Below are 23,231 nucleotides of genomic sequence, written 5' to 3'. Positions count from 1 at the left end.
CCCCAGAAATAATCCCAATTCCTGCTTTTTGCAACTATAATTGCATATAGTGTCATTTTCCAGCCATTTGAGCGGGCAGCATATTCTGTCACCATGTATAAGAGATCACAGTAAGTTGTGGCTGTTTTTGTTGAGGCTACAATTGTTAACTGATGATTTTCTGTATGTACTTCAAAGTCTGCAGAGTCCTGCTCGGCTAAACAGTGATAGCTTGTTCATACTGTTCAGTGAGATTGTAACTAGTGACCACAGATTAAACACAGGTTAGAATAATTAAAGGGAATTTTCGAATAATGTATATTAAGTTTGAGACACACGGAAAACTTTCTCAGAAGCTGCTATTGAAGTAGAACATTTAACGTGGATTACTTTTGAAGATGAGAATTTTGTGGGGAATGTGGAGTTAAGTAGGAGCATGGGATTAGCTACATGCCAGGCTAGTGGAGAAAATCACCCTCAGACTTGATTGATTAAATCACTTTTTGGTGCTGGGTGATTACATTCTAACTGCGGATTGATTTTGTGATGAAAAGTAGGCGAGCATTTGCACAAGTGTATTTTTGTCACCAAATTATCATTTGGTAATGCCAGTTCATGGAAGTATTTTTTCCTATTTGCAGGTTTTGTGGTGACTTTCTTTTAATTTGGGTCGAGACAGGAAACAATTTTTTAAAAAAAAAAACAAATCATGAATTCATTTTTTTCATAGTTTCGTTCATGAAATTAAGCAGAAGGTATGAATTTTCAGTGCTTTATGCTATCTGGTGGAAGCGGGTGGAGAGGCTGTGGTTTACTTGGGTTAAAAGCAGTTGGATGGGTTGATAATGAAATGTACAATTTTTTTTTAAAAGAAAAAAGAATCATTTGAAGGAAGTTTAACAAATGCTGAAAATATGTAGCGGGTCTGTCAGCATCTAAATAGGAAAGACAGTTCAACGTTTTCACCGGCACTAAGTGTAATCTGAATCTCTCCTCCAGGGCTCCATGAAAGGTGGAAACAATGACACGTGGATAAATCCTCTCTCTACGCAATTTTCCAAAATGGGATTACTGGTAAGAACAGCTTTACTAAACACTGGAGAACCAATGTACCTGATTTGCCACTTAAATTTATCACATTAAGCCTGCTGCTGACTAACCTTATTACTGTAAGCCTTGTGACAAAAAGGTGTACTCTTGTGACTGACATGTGCCTTGCTTGTAATGCAGTGCAAGAATAGGCACTCAGTCCTTTCAGCATGCTCCACCATTCAAAAGATTATGGCTGATTTTGACTTTTAACCTCACCTCTACATTCCTGTATAATCTCCAAGAATCTACCTACCTCTGCCTTAAGAAAAAAAGAAAAATTTTGCATCCATTACCTTTTGAGGAAGGGAGTTCCAAAGGCACTCCGGTCCTGAGAGAAAAAAATACTTCCTCATCTCTGTTTTAATTGGGTGCCTCCTGATGTTGAAACTGACCCCTAGTTCTAGATTGCCCCACAAGAGGGAAATGTGTTTCAATATCCTACTGATCAGACCCCATCAGGATCTTGTATGTTTCGACTAAGTCACCTCTGACTTGTCTAAACTCCAGAGGATACAGGCCCAGCCTGTCTAGCATTCCTCATAAGATAATCTGCTCATTCCAGGTATTAGTTTAGTAAACCTTGTCTGAACTGCTTCCAGTGCATTAACATCCTTTCCTAAGTACAGTGACCAGTACTGTACACAGTACTCCAGATGCAGTCTCACCATTATAAACTTAGCTGTCACTAAGCCATTAGAAGCGAGTATGAGAATACACTTCATGTTTATTTCCTTTTGGAAAAAATTAAGGCATGTTGATAATATGTACTGTTCTTAGTGGATATATTTATCTCCATACTAGCAATATACAGAAGATGTTATAGGATTTAAAATTTTATATACTTTGTGATTGCTGTACATATGTTGTCTTTATTATTGTCACCACCAACATTAAACCTATGCCCTTCAAAACCTTTATCCCAATGTTATACATCACAAAATGCTCGATCAGGTACGTAAAGAATCAATAATTATGCAGTTTAAAAATGAAAAAAGTGAATTGATGTTGAGGGTTTACATTGTAGTTAATTTCATTGTTCTATACCACCATCAACTTTATGTTTTGTCACAAGAGACTTAGAGTAATGAGGGTAAATGTGACATTAAAACTGCAGACCACACTATGATTATTGTGTTGCAGCAAGTTACATTGGGTGATATATATTGATTCTTTAAATCTCAAGACAGATGATTTGTTATCTTTAAAAGTAAAGTTAACTACAAAAAGTTATCTTACTACTGTGTTTTGCTGATTTCTTAAGAACAATAGTAAAATGGCAGTATTAACTTTGGAGATCAGTTATTTGTTATATGAAGTGAACTTTGAAGTGTAGCGACTAGTTATAATTTTCAGCATTTGAGTTTGGTGGAGTAAGAGGGTAATTGAGAGTAATTGAGAACAAAAGCACTGCGGACCTAAGTCAGAAGTCACACAACGCCAGGGTACACTCCAACAGGTTTATTTGAAATCACAAGCTTTCAGAGTATAGCCCCTCTGTCAGGCTGCTCCAAAAGCTTGTGATTTCACATAAACCTGTTGAACTATAACCTTGTGTCGTCTGACTTCTGACTTTGTCCACCTCAGTCCAACACCAGCCCCTCCACAACTGAGGACCTAAGTCAGTGGGGAAGATTTTCAGCAGGAAGTTACTGTGTAAGATGTAATTAGAAGTAGTTGTACACCATTGTGGGGAGGGAAACTGAGAAGTGGGAAACATAAAATCATTGTGGTGTCTGTAGTTTTTATTCTTGTTTTGTGTCTTGAGTATTAATGCAGAATTCTGTTGAGGTTGCTTTTTCTTGTTAAAATGCAGCTTGGCTTTGTTCGGAGTATAGTATTTTGTGGAATAACATTGCTTTTGACTGCTGGTAACCAAGATGGGAAGATAAATTGTCAGTGACTAGAGTTGTCTAGAAAAATCTGCTTTTGGATTTAAAAACAAAAGAAAGTGGATAATGCATGGGTTTGGAGGTGCTTAGGTTGTGATTGAAAGAATTAGAGTAGTGAACTGGCACCACCAAACTCATTTTAATAGTTTACACTTTTAGTTGTTATTTAAAGTTATGTTTCATTCACAGAGGGAGCCTTCAGAAGATGGTGTTGGTAACAAAATGGACTTAACTGTTGGTGAGTGCTAAACAGAAGTTGGATTATTTTGGGCAGCTGATGTGCTTTAAAGTTACTACTTCTAGTAAAATTTCCTTGTGTTCTAATGGTTAAGATACTGAGGATGAGAATCGATGCATATGCCATCTTTCTTCTTCCTCACAGCTCTTGAAAGACTCATTTGCTACTGTTCAATGATACTTCAACCTTTTTCCCTTCAGATGAGATGCCAGACTTGCGATTCAGTGACATTTCTCTAGATCACTGATGTTATGAATATCTTTATTGTAGAAAGTGTATAATCTCATTCTGATTTATCTTTTACACTTCTTATTCCCTCGCATTTCCACATGCACCCAGTTTCCATCAGGGGCTACGGGAATGGCTGAGAAAAACCCAATGGATTTTGCTTAATTAGCTCAACGTTTCAGCTAACACACCTGCAGCCATTCAATTTGGCACACAACATGGAAAAGTGCCCAAGATTTTCTAGTCATGTTGTATATTATATATCAAAAACCAGAAGCCAGCAGTGATCTCTCTTTACCTTTGATATTTCCTTTATACCTATATGCTTTGTAAAACCATGTCAATAAGAAGCTTAGTGACAATCTCAAATACATACATCCATCCATTCAGACAAACTCTCATTTACTCTTAACTGAAAGAACTGGGGTTGCTGTAAATCAGAAACATAAACAGAAAAGCTGAGCAGGTCTGAGGAAGCATCCCAGGACCCGAAACGTTAACTCTGAATTCTCTTCACAGATGCTGCCAGACTTGCTGAGCTTTTCCAGCAACTTCTGTTTTTGTTTCTAATTTACTCTTACTACTTTTTCAGAGGAAGTGCAATTTAAGTGGTTTTTTGACCATCATTAAAACCTGCCTTTTTCTCCTAGTTGGACTATCGGACAAAAAGCTGGAATCTGACAAACGAGGAATGAACATGGATTACAATGGAATGATGAGGAAGGATCGATCAGGATTCCGGCCACCAAATTCCAAAGACTCGCCCACTGCAGACAGTGGACCCTATTTTGAGAAGGTGAGGGCTCTGCTGCTAGCTAGTCATCTGTTTAGTCTAAGCATTCATAGACCGCCTCACTACTTCCTGAAATATCCTAAAGTACTCTTTGAAATGTATTCATTGTTAATGTGTTAAAAGAGCAGCCGTATTATTCACAGAATTGATTTTCAGAGGCTGCAGTGAATAGAAGCCAACATTATCCCTTTCTAGTAAAAAGGACACATACACAAATAATCAGCAGGTCAAGCAACATCTGTGGAGTGAGTAACAGCCTTAGATGTAAGAGGCTTTAAACAAGCATAGAGACAACACGGTGTTGGAATGGGAGGGGGGATAAAAGAGCAGATCTGTCATAGGTTAGAAGGCAGAAGAGAATAAATGACAAGCGAATACACCACCTGCCAGTTCCCCTCCAAGCTATTCGCCATCCTGTCTTAAATGTATCACCATCTGTTTATTGTTGCTGGGCCAAAATCCAGGAGCTCAGTCCTGAGCAGCATTATGGGTGTACCTACATTTTAATGGATTGCTGTGGTTCAAGAAGGCAGCTCACCACCACCACCTCAAAGGCAACTAAGGATGGGCAATAAATGTTGGCCTAGTCAATGAGGCCTACATCACATGAATTTTTCAAAAACGCAAGAGGTTGATAATGAGATGTTTATCTGAAATAGCCAGCCAATTAATAATTTGTTTTGTCTTTTATTACTACTTTCTAGTAGTAGTTGAGAGAGGGGATATTGACCAGAAAAACAACATCATTGCTGATCAGATCATTCTGAGAGATCTTTAATATTTACCTGAGCCCTATTGGAACAGAGACACAGCATTAAAAAGGAAGCAGTGCAGCATCTCAATTAGAACTTTAGTAGTTAATCTAGTTTACCTCTTGAGTCCATAGCGCTCTTGACTCAGAGGTAGGTACTTACCCACTGAGTCAAATTGATAGAATTTCTTTGTGTTCTATTTAGTGCAACCTTGGTTTTAATCTTAGACAGGATCATTTCCAAACCAGTTTCTGCAAATTTAATTCTAGATTCTGTCCAAAAATGTAAAATCTGGATTATTTTTCAGTTTCTCACCTTCCCTTTCCCCCCATCTTGTTAAAATTGAGTTCGTGATCTGATCAGTTCTAACCAAATAGTTAAATGTTCTCCTACCAGCATTTTTCTAAATATTGCAAGCAGATTGCACAAATTTACTAAGATTATCAATAAGGTTTTTTTAATCATTTGGGTTTAGCTCTGTCCCTAATTGTTTCGTTAAACGGTGGCATATTCAGGCAGTACTGAATTCTATTCGGGTATATACTTTGGGTAAACTAAGACTGTTATGCATGTGATAATTATGTACTTGTATGATCCTTTTATAGCCTGTCTGCTAAATATTAGTGCTTCATTGCTGCTCTGTAATATGTAGGTCTGAGTTAATGACATTGGAAAGGTTCATTTTGTGGAATATTGGATTATTGCTGTAATGAGGAAAATAAGGATCCTGCATTGGTCCAGAATTCATGAACACTTCATGATTTCTGTACCCAGTTGATATGTACATAAAAGTTTGATTTAAGGCACTAATTATGTGTGAGATGCCTAACTGCTTTCTCTTCTCATTTTTGATGTTTCTTCCTGCTCTTCCCACAACTTATCTTTATGCTGTTTTCTTGTCTGTTTTTCCCTCCCTTTTCTCCTCAACTGCATGCTGATTGGCTAACCCTTCTTCAGCTGACTTTGCCTTTCTCCAATCAAGATGGGTGCCTGTCTGATGAGGCACCTAACTCGCCCTTCTCCCCTCCTCCAAGCTGCAAGCTGTCTCCCTCGGGCACTGCTCTACCCACCACCAGCCTCGGCTGCATCGGCTCTGGTCTTAACATGCAAAATCTAAATGCTAGACACGTAAGGGTTGCTTTCTGAATGTGTCTTCCAACTGGGATATTGTGCAATCAATTCCATTCTAAGCAAGCAAATCTAAGTGTCTTTTCCAGCCTGCATGTTGCTATGTAATGCAAAAGGGATTGCACTAATGAGTAAGGTTATCAATAATTTAACAGCAGTTTTAAACTTTAACCACCTCGCCTCTTTTTACACAAGTTAAGCTCTGGTTTTATGTTGTGCTCTCTTTCTTCTCTGAACCAGTTCTGGTGTTTCTATATTACAGCAATGTTAATCATGAGACACCGGAAAAGGTTGAAGTCAACTATTTCAAGATCACTAATTAGAAAAAAAGCCTTAAATATTTATGACAGAAAAACATTTGGTATATTGTCAAGCAGTGCTCAGCACACTTGTACTGTGCCGTTAAATTCTGCCTAGTGACTAGATTTACTGTTTAGAAGGCTAGCTGCAGTTAAACTTTCTTTGCAATAATGCAGAGGTTTAAATCCATGCATTTCTTTCAAGGCTAAATGTCATTCTGGTTTTCCATCCATTTTCATACACCAATTTTGTTAGGTTTACTGAGGGAGTGAGGAATTTCTCCTGTGAGAAGCAAGTTTGCACCTTCAGTTTGCTCCTTTTCCCTATATGGAGGTTCACATTTATAAACTGTTAGAAACTCTATGGCACGACAGCAGTTCTGACACCTGTGTTCTTCTCAGCTGTTTAATATCTCATTCCTGTTACTGCAGCAGAGAGGCTTTCACTGAGGTGACCGTGATGGATTTGTAGAATTTTCATACTACACAAACTTTGCCACAGATAAGAAGCTAGCAATCTGATACCGACTCTTATCTTAGTGGGATGAAACACTGTCTTATAGTCCTTTCACAGGGTGGAATGGGGTAGAGAGAGCGGGGCGTGCAGTATTCTGGCAGCAATTTGAGTAGAGAATACAGTGCAGTATTATCAACCAAAGTAAGTTCTGGCTTTTTGCTGAAGCTTTGGACGTGAGAGGGCCAACAGTAGGAGAGCATGCCCGTCATTTTGGGACTCCCCTGCCAGGCCCCCAGATGGAACGCTCTGCTGGTCCACTGTGGAACAGATCCACCATTGGAAAAGAAGTGAGAAAGCTGATTGATGTATTACTATCAATGCAGAATGGTGATTGATGCATGGTAGATGCAGGCAGCTTTCAAAGCTGAATCACTTGTAGCATTTAGATAACTCTATAAGCAGTCAGTAGACAAATATCAAAGTATGAGCCAATTAGATAGTCCATTGTGGAGACAAGGCAGGTATAATGGACCGAATGGCAATCTGTACTTCCAATTCGGAGAGTCTATAAACCCATGTTTGAGTGCTGCTTCATTGAAGATTGGGTAAATGGAATTTAGCAGTAAAAACCAGTTTCCCTAGTTCTTTAACTACCTTTGATATAGGCTGTTCCTCTTGTATAGTAGAATAGTATGACAATGGGCAAATATCAAAACAAGAGCTGAATTTGGAGACTAGTTACAAAGGTTGCAGCAATGTCTGCATCCTGTGATGACTTCCTTCCTGATTCATTTAAGTAGTTGTGATATGAGATCAATCACTGGGATAAAATCTAATTGCTTTACTGTTTTCGATCTGTTTTTCTTCTCTCTCTCAACTGCACAGAATGGCAATCATGGTTTATTTGGTAGTAGCACAGCACAATCCAGGGGTGTGCATACACCTCAAGTGCAACCCATGAATTCATCCCAGCCTAACCTTCGGGCTCAAGTGCCTCCACAGTTCCTACCCCCTCCTCAGGTATGTAACCCTAGCTTGTCTCTGAGCTTATAGAATCCTTTATGTATCTACTCTTTTGGTATTTTTGTTTAGATGATAGCATGTTGGGAGAAGTAGGGGTTTAAATTTCAAGAGACTAGATAAGCTTTTGAATAGAGATTCTAATCCAACCCAGCTGAATGGGCTACACTTCACAATGGGTGCTTGTTTGTATCATTGGGTTATTGTAACCGGAAATAATTGTTACTTTTTAAACTATTAATTGAATGTAAGAATTGCTAGCCAGGCTATAATTTTTTTCTCCTCCCAGTGCCAGCACTGGCATCCCTCAATTATTAATAGACATTGTCTGCCATAAAGTTAGAATGTGCTCCTTGCTTCCTGATCAGAAAGCATTAGCAGCTGGACTTGTGAGATGCATCCAAAAATGCTGTCGAGGGATCAATCAAGATTAGAAAATTGCAGTGGCAATAACTGCTTTTTAATATATCAATGTGCTAAGTGGATTCTTTGCCTTGACTGTAGGTTCCTGCCTCCATGTTGAAGCATACCGCTCCGAATGGTGCCCTGAACCCAGCCCTATTTAGCCTTGGTCCTCAATTATCCCCTCAACAAATAGCTATGCTCAGTCAACTCCCGCAACTCCCACAGCTGCAGTTGGTAAGTAATGTTCTTCCGGCATGATGTTGCAACATCAAGTAATTGTGTTGATTCGGTTCAGTCTTGATGTGACATGGCTTTTTATGCTGATGAAGATTCTGGAAGGGTGAAAGGTTCTCCATGTTGTTTAAAGCTGTGCAGAGCATCACTGCATTTCAGTTTATGACTTTGTGCAGTTCTGAGTTTTCTGCTTTGGGAGAAGCAATCATACCTTAAGACCATAAGACATAGGAGCAGAAATTAGGCCATTCGGCCCATCGAGTCTTCTCCGCCATTCAGTCATGGCTGATAAGTTCCTCGACCCCATTCTTCTGCTTTCTCCCCATAACCCTCGATCCCCTTGATAATCAAGAACCTATCTATCTCAGTCGTAAATGTACTCAATGACCTGGCCTCCACAGCCTTCATTGGCAGTGAATTCCATAGATTCACCACTCTCTAGCTGTAGAAGTTTCTTACCAAAAGTGTCTCAGCTTTTGCCCATATTCAGTGGTGTTAGAAATATCTAATGCATACAATCTTACTGTGAAGGGTAGTAGATCCAAGAGTAATGAACTTTATGGCCAAATAGCCTGCTCCGTTAAATATTACAAGAGGCAGTTTACTCCATACAAAACTTTTTCCTAAGTTGGACCTTGATGAAAGCATAAAGTATGCAAAGTAAACGTAATTGCTTAAAAGAATCTGTATTTCACTCTAACTTGTTGCCCACTTCACTGGAACTTCTTGTCCATCTACACAGGCTTATCAGCTCTTGATTCAGCAACAACAGCAGCAAGTATTGCAGAACCAACGAAAGCTCTCTGCGGCTGTCCGACAACAGCAAGAGCAGCAGGTATACGATAATCAATAGAAGACTAAGATATCTCCTATCATTGCTACTTGCTATCACTGTTTTTGAGCCAAGAGTGCTGAATGGTCAGATCCACGAATAGCACTGGTATTGCCGGTGCATCATTGCTGCCCTTCAGTTGAACCTTGGAGTGACAGTATTCAGCTGCGTGTGTTAGAACCTGTTGAATTTTATACCCGTGAGTGCAGTTACCTCACTATTGTGGATACCTGTGTTCCCACTCAGGATTGTTTAACAAGCTAGCTGGAAAATGTTAAAACTCTCAAAACAGAAGTGACCTTGATTGATAGCTGGCTGGCTCCAGAGTGTTAGCTCCTGTACCCTTTTTTTGCCAAGCTTAATGAACCTCAATGGACAATTATTTATCAGTATTTTAGTTAGCTTTTTTGACAATGGCCTGAAGTAGTTGCAGAGCAACTTTAATTTGGTAATTTATTTGCTATTTCAGTTAATATGAAAGAGTTAAATAAATATATTTGCACACTGTTGAAATCAAAACTGGATAAATTCAAAGCTGAGTCATTGCTGTATTGTGCTGATTTGAGTGAGGTAGTCGTGTAGGCAACATGAAAACAAAAAATTGCAAATACTGAAAATCTAAATGTTGAATTAAGAAACCAGTTGATTCATCTTTAATCTTTTAATTTATCTGCTCTTTGCTTCATCATGGCCTTACTTACTTACACCAGTGTTTGGCGTTGCACAGCAGTGTGGTGAAGTTTCACTGCCCACATTGATTTCCAGTCTTTTTCTCACATTCCCTGGACACGTGCTGCACAGGAAGGCAGATGATCAACAGAGCGAGCCAACTGCATTTCCCTTTATGCATCTACATGGATGCAAAACAACTTCAAGAGAGGGGATTGAGGCTGGTATCAGCAGCCCTGCCTCCAGGCAGACTCATACACATCTGTCCTTTGCATTACAGTGTGTTTGATAACCCTGCACATTTATCACTGACCCTGCTATGTTCATGAAAATCCTGTTGCTTCATCAAATCCTAGGGAATAGCAGCCTCAATGCATTCTGCTCACTGACAATTAATTTGAGATGGTTTAAAAAGTTTTAATACTGATCTTCCATCTTGAATTTTACTGTTGTGATTCTCTTGCTTGCTGTGGGCCATTCATGGTGAATTTTTTTTTGTATGAATTTTCTTTAATAAAATCTAACTGGGAATTAATTTGTATGTTGGGGAAGCAGTGAAATGGAAACTTTTAAAAATTATTTAGGCGATTATGGCTTGGGCAGGATTTATAGCGCAATCGTACTTGCCCTGGAGAAAGTCGTGACGAGCTGGCGTCGTGAACGATTGCAGTCCATTTGGTGTAGGTAAAGCCAATATCCTGCTAGGAGGGGAGTTCCAGGATTTTGTTCCAACGACACTGAAGGAATGGCAATATATTTCCAATATGGAATCAGATTATGCAAAGTTTTTTTTAAAAAGGTGTTAAATAAGTTTGTGAAAAGCTATTGATCTAGCTTTCAAAAACCCTTTATAAAATGTTTGCCTTTCTTGCCTGAGCTCCCCTCTCCTAAAAATGCCCTTCAGGAACTTGCCTAATTGAATATTCATCTAATCGGAGTTTGGAGAGTGAATATTAACAGGGACTTTTTGTGGGAGCAGTGAGGGATAGAGGGGGAATTATTTTGACCTTTTCTTCAGGCTTTCTCTTGTTTCATATCATAGTATTGGTTTAATAAAACCATAAGACATGGAAACAGAATTGGCCCATTCTGCCCATCAAGTCTCTTTTGCCATTTTATGATATCATGGCTGATCTGATAATCCACAACTCCATTTTCCTCCCTTTTCGCTCATGCCGCGTGATTCTCTAACTAAAAATCTATCTCAGCTTTGAATATATTTAATGACTCAGTCTCTGTCGCATCTACCATATCAAGTCCTCTAAGGATCTTGTATGTTTCAATAACATTGCCTCTTGTTTTTCTATATTCCAGTGAGTACAGGCCCAGTCTACTCAACCTGTTCTCATAAGAACAGTACTTCCATACCTGGTATTAGCCTCATGAACCTTCTCTGGACTGTCTCAAATGCCAATATAACCATCCCTAGATAATGGGCCGAAAACTGTTCACTGTAGCTATTATCTGACTAGTACCTTGTATCGGTTGTGCAAAACCTCCCTACTTTTGTACTCCATTCCCTTTGAAAGGCCAAAATCTCTATTTGCCTTCCCTATTATCAGCTGAATTTGGATGCTAGCTTTTTGTGGTTTGTGGATGAGAACTCCTAAATCCTTTGTTTCATCGTTTTCTGCAGTCTTTCTCCATTTAAGTAATATTCAGCTCCTTGATTCTTGCTGCTGCCAAGGTGCATAATCTCTCATTTCCACATTATATTCCATCTGACCTGTTTTTGACCAATCACGTGTCTGTATCCCTCCTGGAGACTTCGTGTTATCCTCACCAGTTGCCTTCCCAACTATTTTTATGTCATCTGCAAACTTGGCTGCAGTACGTTCACTTTCCTGTCCAATTCATCATATATTGTAAATAACTGTGGCCTCAGCACTGATCCCTGTGACATGTCACTACAGGTGCCATCTTGAAAACTCTCCCCTTTTCCCAACTGTCTTCTATCAGTTATTAAAGCATTTGGCATTCAAGAGTGAAGTTTGGTGAATATACCAAGTTACTCAGAGATGGAAATGTTCAGCTTACCTGTAACACTCATCTGTGTGGTCTTCTTTTTTTTCTTAGCTTGCCCGCATTGTAAGCGCTCTGCAGCAGCAGCAGCAACAACAACAACAACAACACCGACATAACAATACCCCTGGGATGAAACACTCACCGTCACACCCTGGCATACCCAAGCAACACCTGGATAATGTTGTGCCTAATTCTCTTCCCTCTGGCCTTCCAGACTTCCAGACCAAAGGACAACTTCAGCCGGGTTACCCAATGGGTGGGTCCTCTCATCAGGTTGACTTGTTCTTTTTTTTTTCAAATTTACTCTTCACACAAATCATTTATACAGCCCATGGATTTTGGGTCAACAGTATTAAAATGTCTTTTGACTTGCAGGTCTGGGTTCGAATATGAACGTAAGCCAATTAGACGTCAACAGTATTGTAGGAATGAAGGAACCTCAGTCCCAGCAATCTCGGCTCAAGCAGTGGACAACCATGGAGGGCCTCTCACCTGCCACTCCACCGCCAGATCACAACCCCCTCAAAAATGGTAACTGTCCAAAACCAGCATGGGGCTCTGATGTACTGAAAACTGGTGCCATCTTCCTTTCTTCAGTCCGTGTTGAATGAAGACTCTGCTGTACTAACAGTTGTATTTTGATTTTCCTTTGTTTCTTTTCTTTCACCTTTTAATCCTCAAATTTACTGTGCCTTCTGTCTTTCAAATGCTCTAAACCTCAGAGTACTCTATCAGTGACGTTTTAGGAACTAGTTAACTGCAGGCTTCAAGTCGAGTGGTTGTTTGTGTTTTTGATGGGTTTCAGAATATTTGACTGGAATGTGCCTCAATCAGATGAGCCGGGGAATCGAGCTTAATTACATTTTGGGGACTTTTGGGAGCAGGAGAAAATGCTTCACTGCAAATAAGAGAATGTCTAGGGGTGCTATTTTAAACTTGCAAATTTTGAGCAGTGTCAAACACAGTTGTTACATGCCTGATTTTGTACCATGTCAAATTATAATGCTGCTCATTGATTGCATTGCTTTGTGGGGATTTGTTCAGCTTTGTCATGTCTTCCTCTGACCATTTCAGATATATGCGTACACTGGAGATTCACTTGAGCTCTGCTGATCACCCGGCTAAATAATCAGTGTATTAATCTTACACTTTTTTGTGTTTTTCGTAGGTGCTATTTCGAGCAGCATGGCACCGCCAAAGTCTCGAGATAGTTTGCCCTATTATGAAATGATAACTGGTGACTCTTTGGCCAGCCATTCGGGTCCTGCAAGTGATAACTGGTCCACACCTAAGCTCTCAAATGGTTCCAGCAGCTCCAGTTGGCCTCCAGGTCAGAAACTACTCGTACTATGTTTTAAAAAAGTGAAGTTTGGTTTCAGTTGAGAAACTGTTTCTATTCAGCATGACCCGAGTTCAGTGCCTGCCTTGTCTGGGTTCCCCAGTCCTTTACAATTCTAGGGGAACAGTTCCTGAAGGTAAATTATAGCAATACATGAGAAATCAGGCACTTCAATCAGTGCAGTTCTCCTTCAGAACTGGAGTATCAGCCTAAGTAATAGCCATTGCAAGGATCAACAACTCAATAAAGGGGTGAGGTCCTGAAAGCAAATTTGAGAGAGCTAGGAAAGCGATTTAGAAAGGGCCTCAAAGGCTATAATCTCAGGATTATTCCCGGTGCCACATGCTGGTGAGTACAGAACTAGGAGAGGACAGGAAATGGCTGGTGCAGGAGGAAGGGCTTTGATTTCTGAGGCATTGGAACCGGTTTTGGGGTAAGCGTGACCTGTACTAGGAAAATCAAGTTAAGCTGCGGCAGAACTGAGACCGATGCTTTTGGAAATAGTTTACACTGGTTTTGCAGGAAGTTGAGAACCTGACAGGGAATTCAACTAAGAAAGACTGGAAGAAAAGTGTGAAGCAAAAATGAAAGATCATAATTACAGATGTCAGTATGGAAAAGAGTCAAAATGAAAAAGCTAACTAAAAAATAAAAGCACTTTATTGCAAATGCTGCATGTATTCAGATAAAGGTAGATTAATTGATATCACAAATGGAAATACATAAGAAATAGGAGCAGGAGTAGGCCATTCAGCTTTTGTGTTCACTCCGCCATTCACTGTGATCATGATTGATCATCTACTTCAATACTGTTTCATTGTACTACGCTGTATTGCTTGATGTTTTTAATATGTGGAAATCTATTAATCTCAGTCTTGAATATGCTGAACCATTGACACTCCACAGATCCCTGGGATGGAGAATTCCAAAGACTTGCCACTCCGAGTGAAGAAATTCTCTTCATCTGAGATCTGAATGATTTCCTTTATTCTTATTTTTGCCCAGGTGTGTCTCCTGGTTTTAGACTACCCAACCAGGGCAGACATCCTTTCTGTATCTAACCTGTTGATGCCTGTAAGAATTTTGTATATTTGATTGCAATCACCTCTCATTCTCCTAAATCCTAGAATGTAGGTCCAGCCTATTTAATCTTGCTGGACAAAACAATCCATCCATTCCTAATTAGTTTGGTGAATCTTTGTTGCACTCCCTGTGTGACAAATATGGTCTCCTCTTCTATGGAGAGACCATACTGCACATGGGTATGCTGGGTGTGTTCTTACCAGTACTCTATATTATCGTACTAAGCATCTTTACAAAAGAAATTGAATGCAAGAGTAGTAAAAGCCAAAGTACTGGTTGATGTTTTTAATTGCTTGCATGTATCTGTGTTAACTTTGTGACTTGGGGGTCCTTCTTCATGAGTCACATCAACACTTCCCAGTATTCTGTTCCACCTACCAAAGTAGATAATCTCTCATTTCTCCATATTAAATTCCGTCTGCCAAAATTTGCTCATTTACTTAGTCTTTCCAAACTCTCTAAATGCGACTTTGCATCCTCCTTGCAACTCCAGCTACTTTTGTTGTCTGCCAGCTTGGAAATGTTATGTTTGATCACACCATCCAAACCATTGATTTTAAAAAAAGTAGGGAATGGCTGTGGTTTAAACACTGATCCTTGCAGTACCCTACTAATCACAGCTTGCTAAACTGTAAGTAATCAATTTACTCCTGAACTATTTTCTGTCTGTTACTAGTTCTTAATCCATGCTACTGTATTCCCCCGCAACAAAATAATCCCATGTGCTCTAATTTTGTTTACTGATGTCTTCTTGAACTACATCAAAAACTTTCTGAAAATCTAGATAGATCCAACAGCTTCAACCTATCTGTTGTGCTCATTACATCCTCAAAAAAAAACCTTCCAAGTTATGGTGTGGGCTGATGGCCATTACAGGGTTGTGGCTACGGCGTGACTAAAGCTGGAAATTTTTGACAGTATTCGACAGTAAGGAAAGACAGGTGAAAGGAAGTGGGATAGTGCTGTTACTGAAGGATAAGATCAGTACATTTGGTTTTGGAAGATGTTTGATTGGAAGATCAGGATGTAGAATCGTATTGGTTGGAGCTAACAAACAGCGCAGGGAAGCAAGCATTGATAGTTGTTTATGGGACACCAAATAGTAGTAGTAATGTAGGGCATGGTATAAGTCAAGAAACTAGAGGTACATGTAATGAGGGTATTAAGTAGTCATGGGTACGTCAATCTGCATATAGACGGGGTAAACCTAATTTACACTATATCTGGAGGACAAATTCTTGGAATGTACATAAGATGGTTTTCTTGAGCAGTAAATTGAGGAACCAATTAGAAAATGGGCTATTTTAACTCCAATATTGTGCAATGGGGGAAAGGGCTATTTAATAATCTCCACTGTAAAGTCTGGAGTGTGACAGAATACTCTCCACTTGCCTAGATTAGATGCAGCTCCAACAACATTCGAGAAGCTGACTCCATCTATAACAAAGCAGTCTGCTTGACTGACACCACAACCACCAACATTTGCTGCCTCTACCACTTAAACACAATTGTGGCAGAACCTATCATTTACAAGATGCACTGCAGAAATTCAGCCAGGCTCTTTAGACAGCATTTTCCAAACCCACAATTCCTACAACCCAGAGGGGCAACAGGTACTTGGGACCACCACCCGCACCTACAAGTTTCTCTCCAAACTGTTCACCATCCTGAACTGGAACAATATAATTGTTCCTCCAATTTGGTAAACAATATTAAAAGATATGATGGTGTACAGGCTAGAGTCAGCTTTCGAAGAGTTAATGCATGGTTTACAACAAATTCCTATGAAGCATACACCAAACAGGTAAAGGGATCAAACGTGACTAGCAAGAGAAATTAAAGTGTATTAGATCAAAAAAGGAGCTGATATAGTTGCTAAAATGTAATAAGCCTAAGAAAATTGGAGTATTATAAAATTATGCACAGGAAAGCCAAAACTAATAGAGGGCAATTAGAATATGAAAGTAAATAATTGAGAAACCTATAAAAGCTTCAACAGCCCATTTATAGGAATGTGAAGAGGAAAGGATTAGGAAAGGAAAATGTGGGCCATTACAGGTAGAGATAGGCAGAATAAGAAACTGAATAAATTACCACTAGTTTACTGCTGCTTTGCAAATTGGAGAAACTAATGGGACTGAAAGTTGCTAAATCCCCTAGGCCTGATGATTGACATCTTGGAGTACTGAAAGAATGGGCTGTAGAGACAGTAGATGCATTGGTGGCCACCTTCCAAATTTCTGCAACAGTTTCGCACATTAGAAGATAGTAAATGTAACCCCAATATTTGAGAAAGGAGAAAGAGAAAATTTGTAATTACGTATCTATTCTCTAACACTAGCAGTAAGACAAGGTTGGATTCTACTATAAACAGTGATAATTGGACACTTAAAAGGTAGGCTTGGGCATAATCAACATGGATTTATGAAGGCAAAATCATTTTGACAAGTCTGTTGGGAGTTTTTTTCAGCATACAACTAACAGAATGAATAAGGGGAACCAGTAGATGTGGGGTATTTGGATTTTCGGAAGACTTACAATAAGCTCCAAAACAAGAAGTTAGTAAACAAAATTAGGGTATCTGGTGCTGAGGAGAATATACCGACATGAATTGAAAATTGAGTAAGAGACAGAAACCGAAACAGCATGAACAGATCATCCTCAGGTTGGCAGGCTGTGACTGTTGGAGTATATTGTGTCTTTGCTCATGCCCCAGCTGTTCACGGTCTACATCAATGATCTGACTGTGGGGACTAAATGTAATATTTCCAAAATCACTAATGAGACAAACTGAGGATGAATTGCGAGGAGGGTGCAAAGAAAGCTTCAAGGGCATTTAGACCGGCCGAGTGGGCATAAATATGGCAGATGGAACATAATATAGAAAAATGTGAAGTTTTTCACAAGTGCAGAGTATTTCTTAAATGTTGTGAGAGTGGGAAGTGTTCCTTCACAGATGCTGCCAGACCTGCTGAGCTTTTCTTGCAACTTTGTTTTTGTTCCTGATTTACAGCATCCGCAGTTGTTTTAGTTTTTATTTGGGAAGTGTTGAGGTCTGAAGGAACCTCTGTATCCTGTCGATAAGTCACTGAAAGTTAACTTGCAGATGCAGCAAGCAATTAGAAAGGCCATTGGTATTAGAAGAGGATTTGAGTACAGGAGCAAAGATGTCTAGCTGCAATTTTACAGTCTTTGTGAGCTCACACAGGGTATTGGGTACAGTTTTAGTCCTACCTAAGGAAGGATATACCTGCCATAGATGAATTACAATGAACGTTCACTGGATTAATTCCTGGATGGCAGGCTTGCTCTTTAAGCAGAGACTGAGGGGTTGGCCTGAGCAGAGACTTCATTGGAACATATACAGTTCTTACAGGGCTCAACCGGGTAGATATAAAAGGGATATTTCTCCTGACTGGGGCATTTCGGAACAAGGGACACTGTTTTGGAATAAAAAGTATACCATTCAAGACTGAGGTGAGGAATTTCTTCGCTAAGGGCAACGAATCTTTCAAATTATCCCCATATCCCTCAGATATGTTCAGTGTAGGAAGCTGGTGTTAAGTAGATGATCAGTCAAATGCAGCAGATGTGAGGAACCAATGTGAGAAATGTGTTGATGTCAACTTGGTTCCCTTATTTTGATTTCAGAATTCCGCCCTGGGGAACCATGGAAGGGTTTTCAAAACATTGACCCTGAATCAGACCCATATGCGACGCCAGCAAGCATGATAAACAGCTCTGCAGCACCCCCATCCCCGGACTCAGAACACCAACTTCTCAGGGACAGGAGCACAGGTATGTGACTGATTTACCTTCTGTTTTGTGTGTTTTTAGTTTTGCATTGTATTAATTACCAGGAAACTACTTTGAGATCTGATGATCCTTGCATTGTTTCTTTTCATTCAATAATTCCTATTTTGGGGTATATTTTTGGATTCCTAGTGTAGGAATAATTGACCCAGTTGTCCCTTTTTACCAACACCAGAGGTTAGTCAGATAGCACAACTTGTGGCTGTTTTATCCAGAGAAAGAGAAGGGCACTTTCTCTTGTGTGATGCGACTTTGGATCCTTAATGACAGCATGGAGATGATCCTTAATGACAGCACTGAACTTATGTTGAAAGTGGTAATGAAGTACGTTTTTAATTGCGAAATCACCAAGGGCCTGGATGTTGTTCACCTATCCCTGAGAGGACTCCAACATACATTTGGTACTGGCAATAAACTGCAGCTGTAGTGTCATGGCCAAAGAGTCATACAGCACAGAAACAGACCCTTTGGTCCAACTTGTCCACGCTGAGCAGATGCCTTTTAAACGTTGTAATTATACCTGCCTCCACCACTTCCTCTGGCAGCTAGTTCCAAACACACACCACCCACTGAAAAAACAAAGTTTTCCCCCCTCACCTTACATCTATATCCTCTAGTTTTGTACTCCCCTACTCTGGGGGGGGGAAAAAGACCTTGGCTATTCACTCTATCAATGCCCCTCATGATTTTATAAACCTCTGTACGGTCACCCCTCAGCCTTGTCATTGTTAAAGTTGTAATAATTTGTTGCACTTTGTAAAAAACCAATACTACCATTACCTGATTTTGACTTCTTTCACACCCACCACCACCAATGCTTGAAACTGACCACTGAAGCAAGAGTTCAGGTTGATCTGTCTTGTTTGTCACAGGGTCCAGTTCCTCCCTGAACACCTCGCTGCCTTCACCTGGTGCCTGGTCCTATAGTGCCTCAAACAGCTCCTACAGCACCGTGCAGAGCACTTCAGGTAGGGCGTGCATTGAATCATTCACTGCCTGAACTTTGTTTTCTCAGGGCAAAGTGTGTACCTCTATTAACAGTTATGAGAGCAAAACCAAGTTGCTTACTTTAACCACCTTGTGCAATGTGAAGCTTACTGCAGATAATTTTTCCTAAAAGGTAATTAAATTTGCATTTATCAATCACTCTTAAAATATCAAAATGTGATCAATAAAGTTATTAATCTGGTTTCTGAGACAGGTTTGAGCAATCAGTACAAGGTGAACAAAGTAAATAGTATCTCCTTGGTTCAGCTACACAGGGATTTTCTGAGGAGTGGCAATTCTCCTCTCATGATACTAAAAAAGAGGTCCACAGCAAAACCCCTCTGAATTCTCAAATGTAAATGATACTTCTGGGTTGGAGGGGAGGTGGTGGCAAGCATAGGAGAATTGTCCATTAGAATCTTAACTTTCCCAGGTAATTCCCTCTCTGCTTTGTCAGGATTCTGCATAATCCTGATGCCCAGCACCTGCTTATGCTGCAGAAACAGTAATCTGCTCATCAGAAAATGAGGGCCTATGTTCCTTTAATCTTTCTGCCTATCCTCTTCCTTCCCATTTGTTCCTTTTTTCATTCAACTGCTTTGTCTTTCTTCAGTGTTGTGTAGCAATTTCTTGGTTTTACTCAGTCTCAGAAGGCAGTAGAAGTGGCGTCTTTGAATACTTTTTAAGACAAATTTTGATACTACTTCGGCAAAAGAATCAAATGTTATTAAAGACATATATATGTAAGTGTGGAATTTAAACTACAGACAGATTGCCCATGATCTGATGGAATGATGGAGTGGGCTCAAGGGGACTGAATGGTCTTTCTTCTCTTTTGGATGTTGGTACTTATGTTCAGTTAGTTGACTTATTCCTTGCTCTTCTACCTTGTATGATCTAAAACTATACTTGATTTTCACTCATAATCATGGAAAATCTTTAGTAAATACATCATCTACTCTCTAAATAAGTTTCTAAATCACTTTGTTTGAAGGGACCAAAATCAGAACATGTTATCTTGTACCTGAACCTTCAGTGACAAAATCTTTAGCATTGTGTAGTATTTCATGTGTTCAGAGATTCTGTCATAGCCAAATCTCACCCTTTCTTGTTTTTTGTTTTGACTGGGTCTGAACCATATTTTTGCAGCCAAGTTCAATGACTTCAAGTCGACGTGGTCTCCAGATCCAATCGGACATCCCAGGATGTGGAAGAATCAGATGTCATCTAAAAACACTAACCCGCCAACCCGGCCACCACCAGGACTGACCAATCAGAAGCCCCCATCATCTCTATGGGGCAGTGGTGCACCCCGATTCAGCAGAGGGTGGGGTGTGCAGGACTCACGATATGCCCTGAGTATGTACCTTGCTGCTACTCTATCTTTTTCTCTCTTTATGGTGTCCTAAAAAAAAGCATCCCACTCTAATGTTATTATCTTGGCCCCAGTGCATACGTGCCTGGCAGTCAGAATGATGACATGAGTACATCTATGTTGAACCTTTACTGCAGTATTTGAGTTAGTGGTGTGTGACCAGGGATGCTATCTTTTGGAGCACATGTATAACTCTCGGGCGAACTTAAAAGGTGATGTTCGTAAAGAAGCAGAAGATTCCTCAATCAGCACTCCAGAACAATTTTACTGCTTTGCTCATTGATGTTTGTGATATCTTGCTGCATTCAAACTGGCTGTTGCATTTCCACACATAACAGAACTGCACTTTGGAAGTAATTAATTAGCTGGGAAGCACTTTGGGACTGTGTTTTAAAGGTTGAAGAGCACTTTGCAGTATCCTGATGATGATGAAATGCTATAGTTATGTTTTTTCTTAAGTTTAGCATTAACTAATCACAATCCTGATTTACTTCAGTGTCCTTTGGCACTCTTTAATCTTGCTAATGTTTTTCAGTGTCGGCTTTGGCATTCCATATCAAAGAAATTATGAGCTCCCGTCAATTGCTTGACAGTGTCATTGAGTGGCTAGTTCTTTCGTTTCTGAAATAAAACAGCTTTTTGAAACAATTTAATTTTCTCCTTTTCCTCTTTAGGTTCGAACTGGGGTGATGGCAGTTCGGGTGGGTCTGTTCGGGTCAGCTCCTGGCTTGTTCTTCATAATCTCACTCCACAGGTACAAAAATTCTAGAGAATGTTTATTGTTGAGAAGGATATCATGAAGGTGTTTAAAATTCCTCCTGGGTTTGCTGTTCTGCCTGGTTTTGGCAAAGCATAATAGTTAACATTGTCACCTTTGTGTAAACAAATGCGTTTTCATTAAAGGAAAAGAGTAGGAGATTTCTTTACTAATAAACCTCTCCCAATTGCTGATGCATGAAGACAAGCTTGTAGGGAGCATTGTCGTGTAGCATGATGGTTGATTTTCCTAAAAAAGCATAACAAAAGAGAAGCAACATAAATTCAGGACAAGGCAAAGAGAGAGCTGGAGGTGTAGTCTGACAGTGGAGAAATATTTTGGGATTCCCTGAAGTTTGTTCTTAACAGTTAAGTTATACAGCACTGAACTGATAATTCGAAGCTTTCATAATGTGTTGTGCTTGCCTGATATCATCACCAGAGTAGAGTGAAGGCAAAATAAATACTGTGTAATAGTGTGGAAATTGCTTGTCCTAATAATAAAAGCAGTTCATATTGCTAGATTAAAGCATAACTCTTCGTACCAAAAATTTGATATAAATACAGAAGTACGTAAGATATTGTCATCATCAGTCACTCACTACTGAGTATGATTGTCCACCTGGGAAATTCTGTGTCACTGATGATGGGTTCTCTGGGTCCTTGCATGGCTGATGAGCCCAATCCTAGAGTCACATCCTGAGCACACATTTGGCAGGTGTTTCCAGGAAGTGGAATTGGTCCTTGGCCTTGAGCATTGGTATTCCTTTCCCCGGTTCACTTCCACATTTCCTGTTGTGGACGGGTGTTCTCAAAGACTTGTATCCCTTCATGTTGAGAAATGCAGAAGAAACCTGTTGATGTCTGACCAGGAGGCAATTAATGTTTATATTTAAAGAAACCCATTGAGCACCTTCATGACCTTTCTGTCACCAATTGTTTTTATGAAAAATTGCATGAGAAATATGTACTTTAATGATCTATAAAAAAGTGAATGACAAAATAGGTTGCAAAGCAGAAAAGACTTCATTGATAAAAGGTTAGGCCCTATTCAATTGCAGATGAAACCTTATTGTTTGATACCCTTGATCTAAGAAATATTTTAATGATCAAAAACTTTATAGCACTTTTGATGGATTATTTGGTAAATGTCCTGCGCAGTGTGCTACTGAGACCATTGATCTGTCAGGCCACAGCTCATGGCATTTGGCCTCAGCATCTTTTGATTGGAGAAGGAGGTAGAGTGAGGGGGTGGGGAGAAATATAATTTGACAGTGATGTCCCTTAGGTGGAATGGCCTGTAGTAACAATAAAACTAGATGTAAAAGAGTAATCATTTGGATGAAACCAAGTCCAGTCGGACTTGGAGTAAGTGGAAAACAAGCTTTTTTAAAAGTGTTTAAACAAGTTAAACATATTTCTCCTTAGATCGATGGCTCCACCCTGCGAACAATCTGCATGCAGCATGGCCCGCTGATAACATTCCACCTGAACCTGACACACGGCACTGCACTGGTCCGATACAGCACCAAGCAAGAGGCTATCAAGGCCCAGACTGCGCTGCACATGTGAGTTCCTGGCTTTGATATCGTATTGGTTATTCCTTGATGGTTCCCTCCACTTCTGTGCTCCTATCCAACAGCCCTGTTCTCTACTAAATAAAAACCGAAAGAACTGTGGATGCTGTAAATCAGGAACAAAAGCAAAGTTGCTGGAAAAGCTCAGCAGGTCTGGCAGCATCTGTGAAGGAAAAAACAGAGTTAACGTTTCGGGTCCGGTGACCCTTACTCTGTTCTGAGGAAGCGTCACCAGACCCGAAACGTTAACTCTGTTTTTTC

General features: G+C 39.9%; 1 protein-coding gene across 1 annotated transcript in view; it reads left to right on the top strand.

Moving 5' to 3' along the window:
• Positions 1-971: 971 nt before the first annotated feature.
• LOC109924168 (trinucleotide repeat-containing gene 6B protein-like) overlaps positions 972-23,231 on the top strand; it is a 35,667-nt gene continuing 13,407 nt past the window's right edge. The window contains exons 1-14 of the mRNA XM_048621465.1: positions 972-1,053; positions 3,150-3,198; positions 4,077-4,222; positions 7,741-7,875; positions 8,380-8,514; positions 9,257-9,349; positions 12,092-12,296; positions 12,416-12,571; positions 13,209-13,370; positions 18,114-18,260; positions 19,148-19,243; positions 20,412-20,621; positions 21,312-21,391; positions 22,822-22,961. Of these exons, the coding sequence (XP_048477422.1) occupies positions 985-1,053; positions 3,150-3,198; positions 4,077-4,222; positions 7,741-7,875; positions 8,380-8,514; positions 9,257-9,349; positions 12,092-12,296; positions 12,416-12,571; positions 13,209-13,370; positions 18,114-18,260; positions 19,148-19,243; positions 20,412-20,621; positions 21,312-21,391; positions 22,822-22,961 (1,823 nt within the window). The 5' untranslated portion in view covers positions 972-984. The remainder of the gene's footprint in view (positions 1,054-3,149; positions 3,199-4,076; positions 4,223-7,740; positions 7,876-8,379; positions 8,515-9,256; positions 9,350-12,091; positions 12,297-12,415; positions 12,572-13,208; positions 13,371-18,113; positions 18,261-19,147; positions 19,244-20,411; positions 20,622-21,311; positions 21,392-22,821; positions 22,962-23,231) is intronic.

The sequence above is a fragment of the Rhincodon typus genome, unplaced genomic scaffold (genome assembly GCF_021869965.1).
Source record: "Rhincodon typus isolate 14 unplaced genomic scaffold, sRhiTyp1.1 hic_rhity00000686, whole genome shotgun sequence".
Lineage (NCBI taxonomy): Eukaryota > Metazoa > Chordata > Chondrichthyes > Orectolobiformes > Rhincodontidae > Rhincodon > Rhincodon typus.
The sequence above is the reverse complement of the archived record's forward strand: the minus strand, read 5'-3'. Positions and strand labels throughout refer to the sequence as shown.